The sequence below is a fragment of the Caretta caretta genome, chromosome 6, assembly GCF_965140235.1.
Source record: "Caretta caretta isolate rCarCar2 chromosome 6, rCarCar1.hap1, whole genome shotgun sequence".
Lineage (NCBI taxonomy): Eukaryota > Metazoa > Chordata > Testudines > Cheloniidae > Caretta > Caretta caretta.
In genome coordinates, this window is record NC_134211.1 from 111,113,041 (window position 1) to 111,134,270 (window position 21,230).

At 41.6% G+C, this 21,230-nt stretch overlaps 1 protein-coding gene across 7 annotated transcripts in view; it reads right to left on the reverse strand.

Moving 5' to 3' along the window:
* CDC42BPB (CDC42 binding protein kinase beta) overlaps positions 1-20,921 on the reverse strand; it is a 133,823-nt gene extending 112,902 nt beyond the window's left edge. For all 7 annotated transcript variants that reach the window (XM_075129888.1, XM_048852342.2, XM_048852340.2 and 4 more), the window contains exon 1: positions 20,274-20,921. In XM_075129888.1, coding sequence (XP_074985989.1) covers positions 20,274-20,451 — 178 coding nt within the window. In that variant the 5' untranslated portion in view covers positions 20,452-20,921. The remainder of the gene's footprint in view (positions 1-20,273) is intronic.
* Between the last annotated feature and the right edge of the window lie 309 nt (positions 20,922-21,230).

Here is a 21,230-nt window from a genome sequence, read left to right on the forward strand (position 1 = left end):
AAAGTACATTTTAAAGTCAGTCCTCAACCAAAGAGAAAAAACAGGTTTATTCCAGACAGGAGTAAGAATGTATCTTGGTTCACATGTAAAGTAAGCATGGTAAATCAACACAATAGGAGCCCAATTCACATATTTCGTTAACAAGGGGATGGGAGGACATCAAAAATTAAACCACAGGGGGTTTCCTGTCTCGGGGGGGGGGGGGGGGGGAAGAGCTTTGAAGAATATAGAGAGACTAAAAAGAGACGTCTTAGTATCCATTCACTGAGGACAATTCCTGATGGAGGGGCATGCTTCAAGAACACTTGGATCCCAGGTTGTCTGAAACCAGCTAGTTCTGCAAAAGACTGACCCTTTTGGGGGGGGGGGGATCTACTTTATTATAATAGGAAAGATAGCCATTGATAAGTATAGATCCAGCTTTGCATTTTATTATTTTGTTTATACGTAATCATTTGTTTTCATTGCTATCCTGACTCTGTATCTCTTCATCTTAAACTTTAATAAACTTATGATTGTTTTCACTATTAATATATCTCAGTGCTGTGATGTTCTATAGAAGCAGACCCCCAGCTGAACCAAACAAACTTGTGTGTATGCCCTCCCATTGCGTGAGTGTCTTGTGATTAAGGGATGGACACTACAGGTGGAATTCTTCTATGGGACGTGGGATACACCTACTGGGACGCACCTACTGGTAAACTGCAAGACAAAGTTAGGACTGGCAGAGCCCTGACATTGTTTGGGTGGCTAACAGATCAGTTAAACACCAGCAAGTCCTCCTCTCATTAGAGACAAGGGGTAACAATTGACTCTCAGTCCTGGGTATGGCAAGAAAGCATTGCAGAAGGCTCTTCATTGATAGAAGAGATAACAATGCAGTCCTAATCCAACAGAAAGGGGCAGATTTTCCTCCCCATCCCAAAGCAAATGATGGCATCCAATGAGTTATTATATTTCACACTCAGTCCTTTTACTTTCTCCTAGCATTTTTTCCCTGATAGAGTAATTCCCAGCTGAAAACGGCATTTGCAAATCAAGTCAGAGACCAGGAAGTTCTGGAATACAGATATGAACTAGGACTAAGTCTCTGCCATCCCACATATGGGCAAACAGCTTAACGTCTGCCTGTAGCCAACTTATGCCACATTTGAAAAAGTGGCTTCTTGTCATGTTTCTTTGTGATTAGAAGCAGCATGCAATACAATCTAAGATAACATACCATTATTTGTACAGGTCAGGGATTTCTGGAAAACTTGGCCCTGTGTCAGAAGTGTAGACAAATTCAACCTGAAAGGTCTCCTACACAGTGGCAAATGCACTGTGGGGCAGTAATAAGTTCAGAAGATGTCAATTAAAGTACAACAATCTTTCAAAGACTGGTCCATGCATCTGGATGAATCTGTAGAACTCCAGATAGCAGAATATCAATGATTCAACTCCTTTCATTCTGTTAAAAGGAAGCTGCCAATAGGACTAAAAATCCTGCAACTTCACAAAATTACATGATAATGTTCTAAAAAAGCAAGGTGAATTATAGCTTTCTGTTCTGTAGTATTAAGAGTTATGAATTGTTTAAAAATAAATTTGGAGTTTTCATTCTTTTTCAGGTGGACTCAAAATTGAGTGATTTTCTAAATTTGGCCATTTCTGACTCAGGACAATTTAAATTTAAATGTCTACAACTTTAAAATTACTGAACTGATTTTCTTTGAGCTTTGGTTGATTTGTAGGTCTTACTGCAAGCTAAAAATTTTGCCTACTCTGATGACCATATGCTGTATCTCAATGTACAACGCTTCACTTTATATTCTATACCAAACTGACAAATTTATATTTAAGCAACTATATTCCCAGAGTACCTACAAAGGGACAGAGTTTGTGCTTGATTTATCAACCTTAAAACCACAAAATAATCTATTAAAAACAAAGCAATCACTTGTCTGCATCACAGCAGCACCCACAATGAGTAAGGCTATGTCTAGACTGGACTTCCGTCGGTAAAACTTTTGTCGGTAAGGGATGTGAAAAACACACCCCGGACCGACAAACGTTTTGCTGATGAAAAGCGCCGGTGTGGACAGCTCTTCATCAGCAGGAGACACCTTTCCATCAACAAAGCTACCACCACTTGTTGAGGTGGTTTTATTTTGCCAGCAGGAGAGCTACACGGAAGACCTTACATCAGCACAGCTAGAGTGGCACAGCTGTGCCGCTTAAGGTTCACAGCATAGACATAGCCTTAGTTTTTCCAGATATAGATCAAACCCAGCCACTGTCCCACAAGTTAAGACAAACAACAAGTAAAGGGTGGTTGAGAGGAATAAAATATGCAATATATACTTTCAAAAATCTTACCACCAACCACCTCTCTACTTAGCCACTATTAATTGAAAATAGCCAGTATTATTATACAGAATGAGCATCTAGGAAAGGTTCTCTTCTCTAGTGACTCTGTAATTCAGTTTTAGAACTCTTTGTTGAAGCAGAGCAGGGGTGCACACAATTTGAGAAATCTAGTTTATCAGGTGTCAAATATTTCTTTGGCAACTCTGTCAAGAGCTAAAGTAAACTGTAAGTTGTGTTTCACTGCACCAAGACAGGGGCATTTAAAATATTATACATATCTTGTACTTTCATCTGAAGAGGGTCAGACAGCAATGAGCACATTCAGTACAGATGTGGCACATCTTTCTGTTCATCCCACTTCCCCTTAAAAGGCATTATACAACAGAATTTTCTACGGTGTAACACACCCAGTTTCAGAATTTCCTTACAGCTGGAGCTCTAATTAAAAAGGTCAGTAAAAGTAAAACCTCTGCCCCAGGCAAAAGTCCATGAAGGCATGTGACAGGCAACTACTGCAGCCAGTACCTAGACTATTTGCAGTAGCTCAAGTTATTCAGAGGCTCATAATAAAGAATTTTAACTTTATGGAGAACATTAGTAAAATCCATTACAGAACTTCTCAAAATTCACAAGGATTTGTGTGAAATGCACAGATTTCAGGGAGAAGGAATATATAATAGATTTGTTTAGTTTATTTCTACACTTCATCCTATTCTTCCATTCATCACCTCACATCAAAATAAAACGAAGTTATTCAAAACTGTAAAATGAACTTTTGTTGCCCAACCAGTTGTTACAGAAAAACCAAAGTCACACTACTACAGCCAAACACTATTGCTGACAACCGTAAAAAAAAAAAAAATCACTCTAAAGGTACAGTTACAAATGTCAATATTTGACTATCAAAACATTAATGGCTGGTCTGGTTGCATTACTACACAGAAACCTAGGCTCTATCCCCTGGACCAGCCTCCCACTGTGTCTGCCTGGAAGCACTGCAGGGAAAGGGTGCTCAGTTTGTGCACAGCAACGGCGCTCAGTGACGTCATTAGGGAACCAAGCTGCTGCAAAGTGTTACTCCTGAGGGAATTCTGTGCTTAAAAAAAATTAAAAATTATGTGCACAATATTTTAAAATTCTGCAAGTTCTGTCAATAAGTATCGCTCCAGCATGGCACTGGGGAGCACAGGCCACTGGCTGCATTGAGGTGGGAGATCACCCTGAAGCCCCCTCTTCCCCCCGGTACAGGGACTCGGCAGTGAGGCTGCACCTGAGTTTGACACAGAGCAAGGGCCAGACCTCCCACAGAAACACCCTAGGGCCCTCCCCTATGTGCCAGGCACACTAGGTGTGGGCGGGCAGGCTCAGCCCAGCAGGATCCCCAAGTGTGGAGGTGCTTGGTGTGGGGTGAGAGGTTTCTGTGTGGGGCAATCTGGGTGTGGGTGGCTCAGTGGGAGATTGGGGTGCACAGGGGCTCACTGGGGGGGTCCGAGTGCAGGGGCAATAGGACTCTGCAGGGTATCCAGGTGAAGGTGGTTGGGACTCAGCGTGGGGGGTCCAGGGCTTGTCAGGGTGAGGGTCTGATGGGAATCATCTCAGCAAGTTTCCTTTACATCCACAATATCATATTCTTTATAACTGAATGAATTCTAGTTTTATAATTTTAACATGACTTGTTAATTTTCCATGCTTATTGCATTTGTATTGATAATGATATGTTAATGTGCTTCATCTTTTCTTTCAAAACTCCATCTGTTGACTTGGAAATGCATGTCAGATGATTAAAGTGAAAGCTTCCTTCTTCCTACTTAGTTTAAAGCCCACCTACCCATTTTGACCATCAGAAGTCAGAATCCCTTCAGTTTAAGTAGAACCTCCTATAATCCAAGCAGGCTTGTGTCAGACTCTCAGTTCCAAATCCTCCTCTACACTGATCTGTTGGCCTCCAGTCTCCTCCTTTTTTACTTGTATAAGAAGCAGAAAAATTTAAGACAACTTAAGCTGGAAATGGTAATCTTCCCAGGGTCTGTAAGTGAATCAAGATTCGTTCATTTCCTTCCAGCAATCATCTGCCACATGGAGACAGTACAGCCTTCCAGGCAGCTGGGACAGGGCATTCCTGTCAACCTAACTAGTCCGGGGGCGGGGGGGGGGGGGGGGGAGAGAGAGAAAAGAAAAAAAGAGTGCAGGGAGACAACACTAAAAAGTCCTAAATTTAAAATAAACCTCGGTATACTTGCTAAAGCCATCTCTATCTGCATGGGGGGGGGGGGGGGCACGACAAATTTAAACTCCCTGCTATCTCTTCTCCCCCTTGCATTAAGATTTATCTCCCATATCACTTAAAGAAACCTTAGCTACGTTTCCCATTTGGTCACTGTTTTAGCTCTTAAGTATTCTACTTGCATATAAAAACCTATTCAGTCCCACATCGCATTCATTTAAAAGAGTCAGATTACTCATTCTTCATATCCTAGTTTAGGCTCACAGTTTTATTTTTGATACTTGAGTAATACGGAATTGAGTTTACGTAATTCTTTTCTCCAATGTACATACTTCCAGTTTTCCACTAAGTTTTTGGGAAGAAATTTTATCAACTTATTCTAGTCACCTTATTCTCTCCTTAAGATTACAATATTTAGATTGTTTTATTCTACACATTAACCCATATCCTGTGGTATATAGGGACTGAAGAATTCAACAATACAGCCTTCCACCTGTAGGTTGCCAATGCAAATGTAATTCAAGTCAACAATGTGGCCAGAAATGATAATCAGGGATCCTAGAAATCCATTTACCACAGGGAAAAAAAACAGAAAGACATGGAATTTGCATTTTTACAAAGAGTAAGTTTTTACATTTTGTGAAAAAATAAAAACAAAGTAAAACCCTGTTTATCTCCGCCTCCATTATCCGACTAGCCGTGTCAACTGAACTGGGGCTGTCAGCCCTGGACAGCAGGGCTCGGGCTGTCAGCCTTGGTCAGCCCAAGCCACCACCTGGGCTTGATAGCGAAAAGTTTCAGCAAACTTGGAGTCCTTTTCTCTGCACAGTGCCCAATGTCTGAAAGATGAAAATGTGGCTGGAATGCTGCAACTCTATTTTAACAATCAGTACTAACTCAAAGTGAGGAATATTAATATGAAAGCAATTTTTGCTTAATTTTTTGTGCATTTTAAAAAAAATCAATTTTTGTAAATATAGAATAATGAGATGTATTTAGTATATGTAAGAAATACAAATTGAAATTCTACTAATTTTATTATAATGATTGATGACACTGGTAGGCTTTGAACTTGAATAAAACATTATGTTCAACTGATACCTACATATGTTGTGGCTAGGAAAAATAAGTTCAGCATTTCATTTTAATCGCAGAAAAGCACAGATTTTATGTTTTCTTATAAGAGAATTTTGGTTTTATCATGGAAAATTTAATATCCTATGTGACATGAGATGTAGATTTTGGTCTAGTTCTTGTGGACCAGTGACCACATGACACAGATTTTCATGACAACTAGCACTAACAGATCTCCTCATAAGTAGTTTCAGCAGAGAATGAGATGGGCCTAAAGCCAGAACTACCCCTTAAAGATCAGAGCTGAGGCAAACTGGTGCTGGAATGAAGGTAAATGTGCATTTTTGTTGTCCAAACTCTCTCTTTATTGTAGATAAAGGACGTCAGTCTCTAAGGCTGCCATTGCAGCACCTCTACCAATATGAAATCCACAACATTTAAATGAGGTTGGATAATGGACTTCAAGTTTTAAAAAGTTATAGAACTGTAGCATTGTCTTACTCAATTTACATTCTAGAACCAAGCTCATAATATACTGCTAAGTAATCTAAAAAGCCAGTTTCGTACAACCTTTAAAATTAAGGACTGGAAACTTCTACACATTACTTCCATAGTGAAGAAACAGTGCAATGACAAAGACTGCTCAATGTTAACTTTGTTATGGCTTCTCTTCTAGCACTCAAGTTTAACATTACCAAATGGTGACGTTACCAAGCTGCTGAAAACTATTCACCAACTGTAAACTAAGACCATAAGAACAGCCATACTGGGTCAGACCAATGGCCCATCCAGCCCAGTATCCTGTCTTTAGACAGTGGCCAATGCCAGGTGCTTCAGAGAGAATGAACAGAACTGGTAATCAAGTGATCCATCCCACTGCCCATTCCCAGTTTCTGGCGGAGAGGCTAGGGACACTTCAGAGCATGGTTTTTGCATCCCTGCCCATTCTGGCTAATAGCCATTGATGCACCTATACTCCATGGACTTATCTAGTTCTTTTTTGAACCTGTAACTACAGTTACTTGTGTTTCCCTCAAATACCCCCCTCCCTCCGCCCCCAAAAGGGGGGAATCCAAGTGTTTATGATGGTTTCAATTTATATACACATATAAATTGACCTCCTTTGAAGATCCAAACTCCAAGACAGCTTGGAAAATATTTAGAATTCAGACCTCTCTCGTGGACGGATTTCAGCACTTCCAAACAAATAGTAGGAATGGGGTACTTCTGGAGCATAGTTTATACTTTTTTTAAAAAAACCTTTGAGTTTAAAATCTGAAATCCTAATCATGATAGCTTAGTAGCTGCTCCCAATGCATGCCCTGCAAAGATCCAAATAAACTGCTCTCTTGTTGATATTTCACTCCTTTATCCGTCGTTTCACAACAGGCCAATTTCCTAGCATAGAACACAAGTGATCATATTTTCTCCAACAGTTTTGAAAGTAGTTTTGCCCTAACTACATCCTAACTTAAACTATTTTGCATCAGTTGATGGGTGCAAGGAGAACTTATTCCTGATTGTCATTGTCCTGACAATGTAATGGAAAAGTTGCAGCAGTAGTCCAGGTGTATTCAGTAAGGGATTATTCCATCTGCAGGAAAGACTGATGGAATGCTGAGCTGGCAGGCTCCCTTTACAAGGAAGTGTTGTCATTCTAAATTCTTTATTGCCCCAGCTTGGTATGGAGGAACAGCATATAAGTGAAAAGACTGATTTACAGTAGAAAAACACACCAAACACCCTGCTTTTAAAAAACAAAAAAACAAAACAAAAAAGAAAAGCACTTGCAGAAGTTTCAATATACAATTTGAGACTAAACTGAGAATCACAATAATGCAAGGATGGAAGGGATCTCGAGATGTTCTCTTGTCCAGCCCCTGAGCTGAGACAGGATCAAGTAAAAATACACCATTCTTGACAGGTGTTTGTCCAATTTGGTCTTAAAATTAAAAACCTTCAATGATGGGGATTCCACAACCTCCCTTGGAAGCCTATTCCAGAACTTAACTACCCTTATAGCTGGAAAGATTTTCCTAACATCTAACCTAAATCTCCTTTGTTGCAGATTAAGCCCCTTTCCTCTTGTCCTAACTTTGGCAGATGTGGAGAACAATTGATCACAGTTCTCTTCATAATAGCCCTTGACATAACTGAAGGCTTACCAGATTCCCCCTCAGTCTTCTTTACCCAAGACTAAACACACACGGATTTCATTTTTAAACCTTTACTCAAGTTTTCTTAATCTTTTATCATTTTTGTTGCTCTCCTCTGGACTCTCCATTTTTCATCTTTTTGTTATTTAAAATGCTTGCTTACAAGGCAAGTTAGTGTACAATCTTATTTTAAGTTCTCCCTCTTGGATATATTTGACAGGTTTTTTTAGATGTGACAAACACAGCATAGTTGAATTTTTAGTGTAAATTATATCAGTTAGTCTCCAATTAAGCACTTGGAAGTACTACATTTCCCAGTACTCCTAACTGATGTACTTGCAGCCTCTTAATTCATATACTGATAGGTCTCGCTCCAGATTTGTAGTATTTCTGGATAAGTGGAAAAGATCAGAAGTAGATTTAGTGAGGATTTCCTTTTCCGTGAATTATCTCCAGTTAGACTTTTCACCGATAACGAAGCTTTAAAAGAAAAGTGGTATAACACATTTATCACATCCTTCGCTCTTAAGAACCAGCAATCTGTCCACTTGGTTTCTAAGTGCTGGAGAAAGGGGAGGTTGAAGTTAAAAGTAGGCCTTGCCCACTCCTCTCTCCCACAAAGGGATAATCCATTATCTTCCACCAGCTGTCACGCATTTTCGTCTCCAATAAATGAGTGTTTTCATAGGATTCCCACAGAGTTCTAAAGATAAATTACTCAAGCACATTTTCCAATAAAACCTTTATAGTCCTATTTATTTTGCAACTACCGAGCACACATTTGAAGTAACAGCTAATACAAATATTTGAAGTGATGCATTAGATTTCATGATTTACAAAATATGAAAAGTTCTTACAATTTTAATTGTTCTACTCTGCACATCTGACAGAAGTGACAAAGTCTGTCTTTCCTTAAAATACAATATGGTTCTATGAAAAAACCAATAGACTATCAGGGGTGGAAGGGACCCTCAGGAGGTCATCTAGTCCAAACCCCTGTTCAAAGCAGGACCAATCCCCCAAATCCGTAAATGGCCCCCTCAAGGACTGAACTCACAACCCTGGGTTTAGCAGGCCAATGCTCAAACCACTGACCTATCCCTCCCCCCAACAGTATTTCCCAATCACAGAGACTCAAGTGACAAGGCAGACAAGTTTCTCACAGAAATATAGCACATATAATACCAGGGTTGGAAGGGACCCTCAGGAGGTCATCTAGTCCAACCCCCTGTTCAAAGCAGGGCCAATCCCCAAATGGCCCCCTCAGGGATTGAACTCACAACCCTGGGTTTAGCAGGCCAATTCTCAAACCACTGAGATATCCTTCCGCCCCACTGAGCTATGCCTCCCTCCCCCCCCCATGGATAAGGTGTTACCTCGCTAATTAAATGGAGATATAAAAATGGTTACAAAGATTTTGAATAATTAAAGGCCAGAAGAAACTGAGGGTGTGAGAAGGACCAAAACAGTTATACTGATGTAAATTTATAATGTAGACCTGGCCTAAGTAATACACAGCTCATGGTATCACAAGGATATTCAAAGTACTATAGTATAATATGAAACATTTAAATGATTCAGATCCATTAAGTTGTGCACATTGTTAAGACCTTGTAACCATATGATCTTGTTATCATTACCTTTGTCCTCCCCGTCCTCCTTTTGACAGTTATACTCACTTGTATTTTGTCTTTAATTATGTTAAAAGCTCAAGGGCAGGGACCCTCTCTACCTGTGTTTAGTGAGCTCCTAGCACTATGTGGTCATGACCTTAATTCAGGCCTTTAGATATTACTCTAAAGGCTTGTCTACCCACAAAATTTGTGCAGCTTTAATAATAGTGGTATACCTAAAGTGGTACAACACCCTTGGTGTGTAAACAGATATACCAGTACAAAGCTGCTTATACTCCCACACAGAAAGAGGAGTAAGATATACCAATATAAAGGTGCCTTATACCAGTCTAACTGCTTCCACACTGGGGGAACTGTACTGATATAACTATTAAGAAAAAAAGTCACTCTCCTAACCAGAATTGTTACAGTGGTGAAGAAACTGTGGCCATGTCTATACTACCATGCATGTTAGCAAAACTTGCGTTGCTCAGGTGTGTGAAAAAAACACCCCATAGCGATATAAATTAAGCCAGCATAAGTGGTAGCATGCACAGTGCTATGTTGATGAGAGATATTACAGCAGCGCAGCTGTACAGCTGTGCTGCTGTAAGGTCTCTAGCATGGACACAGCCTGTGCATAGACCAGGCCTTATACAAATGAAATTTTGGAGAGACGTGAGAGAAGAAAGGAGACAAAACAGGGAAGGAGGTACAGAACAGAATGCAGGGGAATGAGACAATGGGCTGGAGCAAATGACTGAAAAACAGTAAACAGACTTGAAAGATAATGCAGGAAAAAGATATACCAACTTTATAGGAAAGGAAACAGTGCACCCAGGAAGGAGAAGGTAGAACAAAGCAGAAGAGATGTACATTACATCAAAGTGATAATACGCTATAATAAAACAGTTGTGTATTGTATTTAATTCCTTTAAATTACAAGATGAATAGCCTCAAGGCTGGGAGGGGTTCAACGGTAGAGGAGCAAAACATCATCTTTTTCACTCTTGCCAGTTGGCACCGGATACACATATCAAGCACTGCATATAAAAAACAAACAAACCTTACTTAGGCCTCATCCACACAGAAGTTGCATCAGTTTTATTAAGAGCATTTTTAAACTGATTTAATTAAACTAGTACATATCTCTGTGTAAACATTATCAGTTTAAAACTGGATTTCATCAGTTTAGCTTGCACTGGTAAATTAAGTAATGATGCAAGTTGAACCAATATAAAACAGATTTAAACTAAATTAAGCGTCCACACAGAGTTTTGCAATGGGTTCACTAAGTTAGTTTAAAAATGGGAACAACTGTGTTTAGACCAAGTCTTAGCAAAGTAACTGTATGCATTTAGCATCACTGTGGGCAAGAGGAGAGAATATACAGAGCACATTTAGGATGAATGTTATTTTTGCTGTTTGTTCATTTGGCTATGTGCATACACAATTAGCTAAGATGTGCACATAACGAAGGTAACTGTATATAAATTTTGAGAATCTCTGCCTAAGTCTTCCATAGCAACTAGTGATTTCGGGTACCCAACTAGGGTATGATATTCAGAGAATGGTTGCTCAGCATTTTCCAAAAGTTTGGCCCCTTTCAAGGTGTCTCAAATTGGGCACCCAAAAAACACTAATCATGTTTGAAAGTTTAGTCCCTGGTAAGTATTATTAGGTTTCAAAGATCAGACCCTTATGACCTGAACAGTGGAAGTTCACAACTTGGAACCACTTCAGGATGCCAATGGCCCTGTTCTGCAGACTTACGCACATGCTTACCTTTGTGTATTACAAGTGCTTCCACTGACTTCCATGGGATTACTCAAAGTGGATAAACATGCCTAAATCTTTGCAAGATCAAGGTCTAAAACAGCACCATACATTTTCACATTCAGGAAGTTACCTTCAACAATCATTAGGACTAAAAACTTGTCTTTAATTATGTCTTGCATTTGGATAATCTGAATCTGTCAGAGAAACTGTATAAATATATCGAATGGATCAGGAGTTTGACATCTTGGGATTAAGAACATTAGGATATTGCTTATTCCACTATTATATGTAACAATGAAATAGCAATGGATTGTAAATATTTCAGTTACCTGTCACATGTTGGGAGTCAGCTACAAGGATAATTAATCTTGTATCACAATCTTAACTGCACTTAAAGGAATTCACAGACTGAGAATGTCTACCAGATCACCTATGACACTCATACATTATTATTTTTAAAAGAAAGTATTCAGGTGCTCAGTTCCCATGGTCGCAAGGTGTGGTATAATGTAGACATAGCTATCTAGCTGTTTAAGTGTATATTCCCACATGAAATCTGTGGAAGGCTTAAAAACCTCAGTCCTGAGTCTGTGCAAATCTTTGGCGAACTGATACTTTTACATTGTCATGGACAAATACCAAAATAGAAAACATCAACAAACCCACCTGATTTTTACAAACTAAGATTTATTTGTGGCAGAGCATTTCATTCCTTTTGCTGGAATGAATAAGTCAGTCACATCCACTAGATTTCATCAAGATTCTTTTTTGTGATAAATTTGGATTTGAGAAAGCAAGCATTATTAAGCTTTTCAAAGCCTGAATTATACCTTGTTTGCTTAAAACTCATCTCAGAAACTGCTTGTCTGAATGACCTCAAATTATGCCAGTTCTCCTCTTGCAACAAACTACACTTACAAAGTGTGAAGTGCACAAGTTTGAAGAATCTAGATAGGACCAAAAACACCAGTAAAGGAAATATTACTAACTTAACTCTGGACTAGCATTTCTCCATATTAAACATACATACTGAAAATAAATCTAAAATCAAAATTAGTTTCCATGTAGGAATCTAACGAGACAATTAGTCACTTCAGTTCTGTGACCCCTGTAGTTAAGCCATTTATTTCCAAGAGATATACAACAATTCCATCACTACCAAACCAGAAAGAAGCACATTTGTAAGAAAGAGCTAGTTTAACTTCACCTGGTGAAGAGATTCAGTGCATTGAAGTTCATTAACTAAACTGACATCCACTCAGTTTTCTTATACTGATGAGATTTCACTGGCATCAACTGGAAGTTGTGGTGACAAAAGTAATTTCTTGGCAAAACTCAACTTAAAGTTATCTTTCACATGAAAAAGCTATGTTGAAAGAAAGTTATTTAGGTTCCAAGTTTAATTAAAAGTTCGGAAACATTAGCTTTATGATTGCAACCACAGTTGTGCCCCCTTATGCATCCATCCTATGCACTGAATAAGACAGAAGTCCACTTAGAAAAATAGTATGCGATCATGCATTTAAAAACAGTATAGGGGAAAGAATTTAGGTTTCTTAATTTATAACTGACAGTACATTTCCTAACTTGCAAGTTCTAAACTTTCAAGTCACAAGCAAAACAACATTATTTTAAATGTAGTTATGTAGGCAATTTCCTGGCAAAGTTCTCCTTAATATAAACAAACAGTGATTTTCAGCAGCTTCTCTCTCAGCAAAACATGAGCAGAATTTCATGGTACAAAGAAAAGGTACCTCTCTAGCCTAAGAACTTTCTCCTTGCTTAATTTCCAAAGCCTGTGGCAAACAATAGAGGTATGGGGGGCCTCAAAAAAAAAAAAAAAAAAAAACCCTAGAAATTTTTAAAATGGGAAGTATTAGGCCACGTAAATACAGAGCTTGCTGCTATCTTCACCATAATACCACACATTTTGCCAAAACAAAGCAAGATTGTACTCAGAGACCATAATCTTTTCGCTGATTAACCAAACATTATTTGAACTACTGTATATACTCGTTCACAAGCCAAATTTTTTTTAGTAAAAAAGGGAAGCATCAGAGAAGAGGGTTGGCTTATGAATGGGTATAGAGGTGGGACACAGCCCCCTTCCCCCCCACACACACACACACAACAGAGGGGGCAAGGAGTGGCAGCACAGCCAGCAGAGCCAGAAGGGAAGAGGCGGGGCCAGAGTCTCTCCACTTCTGGCCATGCTGCTCTCCCCCCAGCCTCCAAAGCAGCTGCAATTCTCGGGCTGGCAGGCTGCGGCCACGCCGCCCAGCCTGCCCGAGCAGCTCTGGCCAGGCCACAGACATTGTGTCCCCTGGCCCGCCCCACCTAAGGTGGAAAGGGATGAGATGGGGAGAGTGTGGAGGTCCCGGGCTAGGGGTGGGGCCATGTGTGGGGTGGTCACAGGGGTTACTCCTCTGACCCCCAGCTTCTCCTCCCCAAAAAATTTCCCCACCACTTGTTATCCCGGCTCATCAGGGTAAGCAGCTGGCAGGCCAGGACACTTTGTTTACTTAGGTTTACCTCCATGCCTGCAGACGCTCGAGGTAAACAAACCATCTCGGCCCACCAGCAGCTTATCCTGATGGCTGGAAGCCAAAGTTTGCCGACCCCTGAATTATAGGGTCGGCTTATGAATGGGTCATAAAAATTTTTCCATTTTTACTTACCAATCTGGGGGGAGAGGGGGGGCGGCTTATAAACTAACCGGCTTATGATCAAGTATATATGGTAATCTGAATTTAATTATTCTATAAAAGATTAAGATAAGGAATATAACTTGTTTCTTGTGGCAAAATTATGTCCTCTGCTATAGATTTATAGATTCCATGGTCCACAGAAGGGACCATTGTGATCATCTAGTCTGACTTCCTGTATAACACAGGCCAGAGAACTTCCCAAAAATCATTCCCAGAGCAGATCTTACAGAAAAGCAGTCAATCTTGATTTAAAAATAGTCAGTGACAGAGAATCCATCACAACCCTTGGTAAATTGTTCCAGTGGTTAATTACGCTAAGCATTAGGAATTTAGGCCTTATATCCAGTCTGAACTTGACTAGCTTCAACTTCCAGCCATTGGATTATGTTATACCTTTTTCTGCTAGATTAAAGAGCACATTATTAAATATTTGCTCCCCATATAGATACTTATAGACTAATCAAGCCACCGCTTAACCTTCTCTTTGTTAAGCTAAATAGACTGAGCTCTTTGAGTCTTTCACTATAAGGCATGTTTTCTAATCCTTCTCATGGTTCTTTTCTGAACCCTCTCTAAACTATCTATATTGAGTTGTGGGCATCTGGACTAGACACAATAGTTCAGCAGTGGTCGCACCAGTGCCAAATACAGAGGTAAAATAACCTCTCTACTCCTACTTGAGATTCCCCTATTTGTGCATCCCAGGATCACATTAGCACTTTTACCCAGTGTCACACTACCAATAGTTGAGAATCCCACTATTCGTACTTGATGCATTAAAATGGGTGTTCAAAGCTAGGAGAAACACTAAGTAAAATCTGAAAATGGGAAGTAGACATTCTTGAAGGAGTGATAAGCTTCCTATATGACAAAATTACTTTTAAAAATGTTATCCTAAATAATTAGTTTGACAAGTCCACCAATTTGGAATATGAAAACATATTATAAAGGCTTGGTCACATGTCAATATTAAGATTCAGGTAAGATTTCCTCTTAAAGCAGAGATTTAGCCTTTAAAAAAAAATGCCAAAAATTTACAGCAAAATTTACAGCACAATGTTAGTACAGATGGAATTTTCTTGGACTGCCACTGAATTGGCTGCTTAGTTTGAATTAAATTTAAAAATGAATTTTTGAAATGTCCCAGTGATTGACTTTTTGCAGACACCTTTTGATAACAAGTGGCTGGTTTGTCACCCTTCAATCCTTCCAAATAGTTAAGACTCATTACCAGCTACCTTTGAATGTATATTAGATTTCAATTAAGCAAAGTTATCAATGATTGGCAAGACAGCAGGGAAAACAGGAAAAAAAACCAGACTCGATATAGCTGTCATGTCCTATACTTACAATGAAGCTCTTTATGCCTTCATTAAAAGTTGCCACCACATCACCAGTGGATGATGCCACTAGTAAAGATAATCACTATTTTCCACAGGACTGAAGCTACACGCTGCCCTCAAAGATGACTGCAATTTCACTAAAACCTCCCACTGGTTGACATAAATGAAATGTAGAACATCTATGTTTTGTTGGATGCTGTGCCATAACTTACATACTGTAATGTTTTTTCACTCTGATGTTTCTTTCAAAGGATATTTTCTCACTACGTGAATTAAATAAGCTATTTTTTAAAAAGAAAACAAACCAACCACAAGAATCCCAGTACATACACATCATCAGCAGGATTTGAACCCACAAACCTTCAGATCCCCAACTCTAAACTCTAAACCATTTGGGCTACTGAAATAACATTTTTTTTTTTAAATGTGGGAAAGACCTAACACACACTTTGTCAGATAATTACAACTATTTACTAGATCAGTGGTTCTCAACCAGGGATGTGTGTACCCCTGGGGGCACACAGAGATCTTCCGAGGGTACATTAACTCATCTAGATATTTGCCTAGTTTTACAACAGGCTACATAAAAAGCACTAGCAAACTCAGTACAAATTAAATTTCATACAGACAATGACCTGTTTATACTGTTCTATATACTATATGCTGAAGTGTAAGTACAATATTTATATTTTAATTGATTTATTTTATAATTCTATGGTAAAAAGGAGAAAGTTAGCAATTTTTCAGTAATAGTGCTGTGACACTTTCGTATTTTTATGTCTGATTTTGTAAGCAAGTAGTTTTTAAGTGAGATGAAACTTGGGGGTATGCAAGACAAATCAGACTCCTGAAAGGGGTATAGTTGTCTGGAAAGGCTGAGAACCACTGTAGTAGATGGTAGGAGGCGGCTTGAGATTTCTCCCACAGTCATCAGCAGAGTGTTACCTATAGCCAGAGCAAGGGGACTAGTAATCAGGACTCCTAGATTCTATTCCTGGCTGTGGGAAAGGAGTGTTGTCTAGGGGCTAAAGCAACAGCTTAGGCAGCATCACCAAGAACTGACATCTAACAAATTCCTTCTAACTGTAGGAGACTGGGGTATATAATATTAAGAACTTGGCTTCTACTCATAGTGAGGATATTCTTAAATAAGATAACTCACAGATTGTGCAAACTGTGTGATTGATACTTGCCTACCTTCTAAGGAGGTGGTGGTGGGAAAATGAGCCCTTTTTCAATAAAAAGTTAAAAAGTAAAAAGAAATGTGAACAGCTAAAAGCAAAAGAGAGATCTGAACTCCTTTCCTGGCTTCCAGTTCAACTCACCTTCCCCTACTGAAAGTCTTTTTATGGAACCTCTCACCCCCTCTTCCCTTCCCCAGACTCGGAGCCTGATTCAACTGAAATAGCACACACTGCTTGCCATGGGAAAATTAGACTATTCTGACTCAAGAAGGCAGACTCAATGGGACTGAAGCCACGAGGAAGATGACCAACCTCTACATTCTAATAGTAGAGAAACAGTGAGGAGATGAGCAGAAGCTTTTGGCACAGACAATCAGGAAGCAGCAATCAGAGTTCCAGGGAGAGAGAAGCTATAGGCTCCAGTGTTAGGGGCTCAGCAGCTTCTGTAAAGTTCTGCAATTCTGAGATAGTCATCCACTGTAAGGAGCTATAGCCAGCCTGGAGGAGTAGATAGAGTAATTCACATTTTCTACTGCCCCAGGAACATGAGCTCCCTTGTGCCAGGCTTAGGAAGGGTAGCTCCTCCCCCTTTCCCCTCACCTCAAACATTTTTGCTTCCTCCATATCCCTACAAGACATAGGAAATACTAAGATGAATCCCTGCCTGTCCTTCCATGCCCAAAGCCTCTTTTCACTCGCCAAATTAAGAGCCTATAAAAATCCATAAACATTAGTTTCCCTTAGAAGTGGTTAAGTTAGGCTTTGTCTACACTGGAAACTGGACGACAGTTTTCTCGTTCAGAGGTGGGGGCGGGGGGAACAACAACAACAAAAAACACACACCCCAACAACAAAAGTTTTGCCGATGAAAAGCGCCAGTGTGAACAGCACTTTGTCAGCAGGAGAGCTCTCCTGCCAACAAAGCTACTACCTCTCATTGGGGGTGGAAGTTTTTTTTGTTAGCAGAAGAGCTCTCTCCTGCTGACAAACAGCGGCTATACTGTGTGCCTTTCAGTGGCATGGCTGGAGTGGCACAGCTGTGTCACTAAACGGTGCGTAGCATAGACAAAGCCTTAGGTTATGTGTAATATCCCCCTTAGGTTCAAAAACCCAAACAAAAATGCCAGTTATAGGTCCCCTCTTACACAGCACATTTCCGTTGACAGTGACAAACTCCATGTTGTCAGAAGGAAGATCCTTCTGCCTCCAACTGACAAGAAGACACATTGATCTCCCTCAAAGTATAACTACAATCTCATACTCCCCCCACAAACATAACAGGTTACATTCAACTTGTGCACATCAACTTTGAATATTTGCTAATACTGATGAGGCTGTAATTAAGATTTTGCATTCTACCACAAGGAAGATTTGGGTGTTGTGCGTTGTGTTTCTTTATTAGTTGGAGGCAGAAGCAAGTTCCTTACGATGGAGAGTCCATCAGTGGAAATATGCTGTGAGGGCATTAGGGTACAGATAAAAGGTGTCCCATAATTGGTATTTCTTTGCTTTATAAGGCTTGCACAGTTGGGGAGCGTGGGAGAACATATTAATCAACCTGAATCATTTTTAAAGCTAGTTTTTTGTATATGGAATATACATATACAGGACTACATTTTTAGACCAGTTTCCTTTCCAAACTGTTTTGATTACAAACTTTTATCCCTACTTATAAATCCTATGGCACCAGATGGTCGCTTACATGCATTATTAAATAGCTACTTTGTTACATTAAGATGGCCTACAATTACTGATTTGATAGCACCACAATGCAATAAATATGCTACTGTTATTACCAGCTATACTTCCCATCAAGCCAAAAAGCTTTTCATATTTATTCAGTGAGTATGATGCATAAGAATAGGAAAAGCAATTTTACAAGTAGTAACAGATTAGTCTGTCATTAGCACACTGGATGACAATATGGTGGCTGTCCTACAAAAGATGATCACCAAACAACTATAGAGAAAGTACCTTCTCCACCAGAAATCAGCCTGCCCTAACCTCTCTTCTTAATCTCGGAGCTAGACTCTGTTACAATCATATTTGATAACTCGTCTACATGTAAATTCAAAAAGTGAAATGATCATACACAATTGGTTACAAGAACATGGAAACAGAATCCACTTTGCAAATGACATACATAAAGCTCCCACCACAAAACAAATGAGCAATGCACCCCTAGCTGCAGACTTGCAAGCCAGAAGCAATAAAGTGGTTAATTATTCAGTTAACAATCACATTACTGACATCAACAGAAGACTGCAGGAAGCGAATCCCCTTAGTTTGTTAACATATAACAAAGAGTGGTGATCCCCACAGAAATCAAGGAGAACCAATTATCCCAATGCATCTGATGAGGTGAGCTGTAGCTCACCAAAGCTTATGCTCAAATAAATTGGTTAGTCTCTAAGGTGCCACTATGACAGGTTTCAGAGTAACAGCAGTGTTAGTCTGTATTCGCAAAAAGAAAAGGAGTACTTGTGGCACCTTAGAGACTAACCAATTTATTTGAGCATAAGCTTTGGTGAGCTACAGCTCACCTCATCAGATGCATACCGTGGAAACTGCCTACATACATACAGTTTCCGCGGTATGCATCCGATGAAGTGAGCTGTAGCTCACGAAAGCTCATGCTCAAATAAACTGGTTAGTCTCTAAGGTGCCACAAGTACTCCTTTTCTTTTTAAGGTGCCACTAGTACTCCTTTTCTTTTTGCGAATACAGACTAACACGGCTGTTACTCTGGAACCCAATATTTTAGAGCACTAATCTAATATTAAAAGGCATTTATTAAGATAAAGGAGTTGACTTCCTTACAGTCCCCTCCCCAAGGAAATCCTTTTTTAAAAAGTGTTTCTTTAAAAATCCACTTCACGTGTGTGACAAAGAGAATAATGCAAGGTGCCCATGGTCTTGCAAGTGTTACTTCCCCCCCACCAGTTTTTTATCCCATGAAGAAAGTTAGTCACCTTCACCAGTCAATATTATTTCAACAACCCAAACAAGTCAGCTACCATCACCAATTTAACATAAACCAGGGCAGTAGTTCCAATCCAGTCTGACAACACTATGTCAAATGAGTACGTAGTCACACACCTTTACAAGAAAATGCTTTTATTCTGTGTGCCACCACCTGCACCTGCCTTTCCTTTGTCAGTAGGTGTGTGGATTTTCTGTGATCAGGTAGGTTAGTACACCATGAAACTAAGACAAATAATGATACTATCATAGGGATGGTCTGGAATTGCCGCTTTCCTTCAGATGTGTGCTAAGACTAAAAAGAGTGCACCCTAAATGTCAAGCGCTCTCCCCACGAAACACCCTCCCCTCCTTCAACTGATTATAAGGAATCTGCCACGAACAGGACACAAAGCCTTGCTAAATAATCAATTTTACTGGCCTGCCCCTACTGCCCCCACCCTTCCAGGTAGGCACCGGATTAGCCTGACATTTCAGGCTAAAGCAAGCAGGATTTCAGGCCAAGGGCACTCCGGGGCCACTCCTTTTACTTGCTGCCAGGCGGCTCTTTTGGAAAGAAGGCAGAGCTGGGAGGCGGCGGTTATCGGGCGTCAAGGGTCACATCCTGGCGACTAGGGTGTTACCAAGGGAGGCGTCACACCCAGTGGGCGGCCTCTCCCCTCCATGCAAAGCACGGGCCTTAAACCCAGGGTGTGGGGGGATGACTAGCCGGCGCTGCCCCTCCCCAGACTGCTCTCACTGGTCCAGAGGCCCAGGGCTGCTCCCGGCTCCGGGGCTTTCCTCCCCGTCCCGCCGGGAGATGCCCGAACCGCCCCCCACCGCCGATCCCTCCATCGCCCGCCCTCCCCCGCCAGGCCTCACCCCACTCGAGGAAGTCGGAGACGTATCGGTCCCTGCGGAGCGGCGAGTCGCGGCAGCACTCGGTGTAGAGCCCGACCAGCAGGTCCAGCAGGGTCTCCACGCTCAGCGCGCTCTCGTTGCGCCGCGGCCCGTCCAGCAGCAGCTGCTCCAGCTTCTTCAGCCGCACCTTGGCCGACATGGTGCCGCCGGGCGGAGCCGGGGCGCGCCGGCCCGGGCAGGGGGACGGGGACGTACAGAGGCCCGAGGCGCCGCCGCTTCAGCGTCCCCGCAGCAGCACCATCCGCTCCGCGGCACTCGCCTCGGCGGCCCGGACCCGGCAGCGGCGGGGTCTTCTCCCGCCCCTCACGCCGACATCTTGGGAGCCCCCCCGGGGGCCGGGCAGCTGCTTCCACGGGTTCTGCCCCAGGCCCGGCTGGTCCATTGACCGGTCCGCCCGGACCCGGCCTCCTGCGCCCGCCTGGCCGCCGCGCCCGGCTGCTCTCAGCGCCCTGGTGTCCGGTGCGGGGAACGGGCGTCCGCCACGGCTGCTCCTCCTAACGGGACCAGAGGCCTCAGGTAGCCCGGGACAGCAGCGGCTCCTCAGCAGCGGCGAACACGGCTCTGTCCGGAGGAGGCACCAAGCGTCCCCAGCCGGGACTCAGAGCTACGCCCACCACGCCAGCGTCCCCACGCACGGATGTGCGGGGCGGGCTGAACCCGTACTGAGGAGTTTTGGGAAAGCCGCTTGCCGTAGCGTGAAATGAGGGAGGGCAGCTATCAAGTGTCTTTGGAATGAACTCCGCAGATTCGTCACCCGTGAGCGGAGGCGAAACCATTCGTTTCAGCAAATTCGTTCGCTGGCCATGGAGGGGAAGAGGAGGCTTTGGCGTCTCCTCAGCAGATTCGCATCGGCTCCTCCCTTGTTTGTGATCTGCCTCTAGGACAATCGCGGCCGCTGCTCTGGGGGGTTTCGGGGAG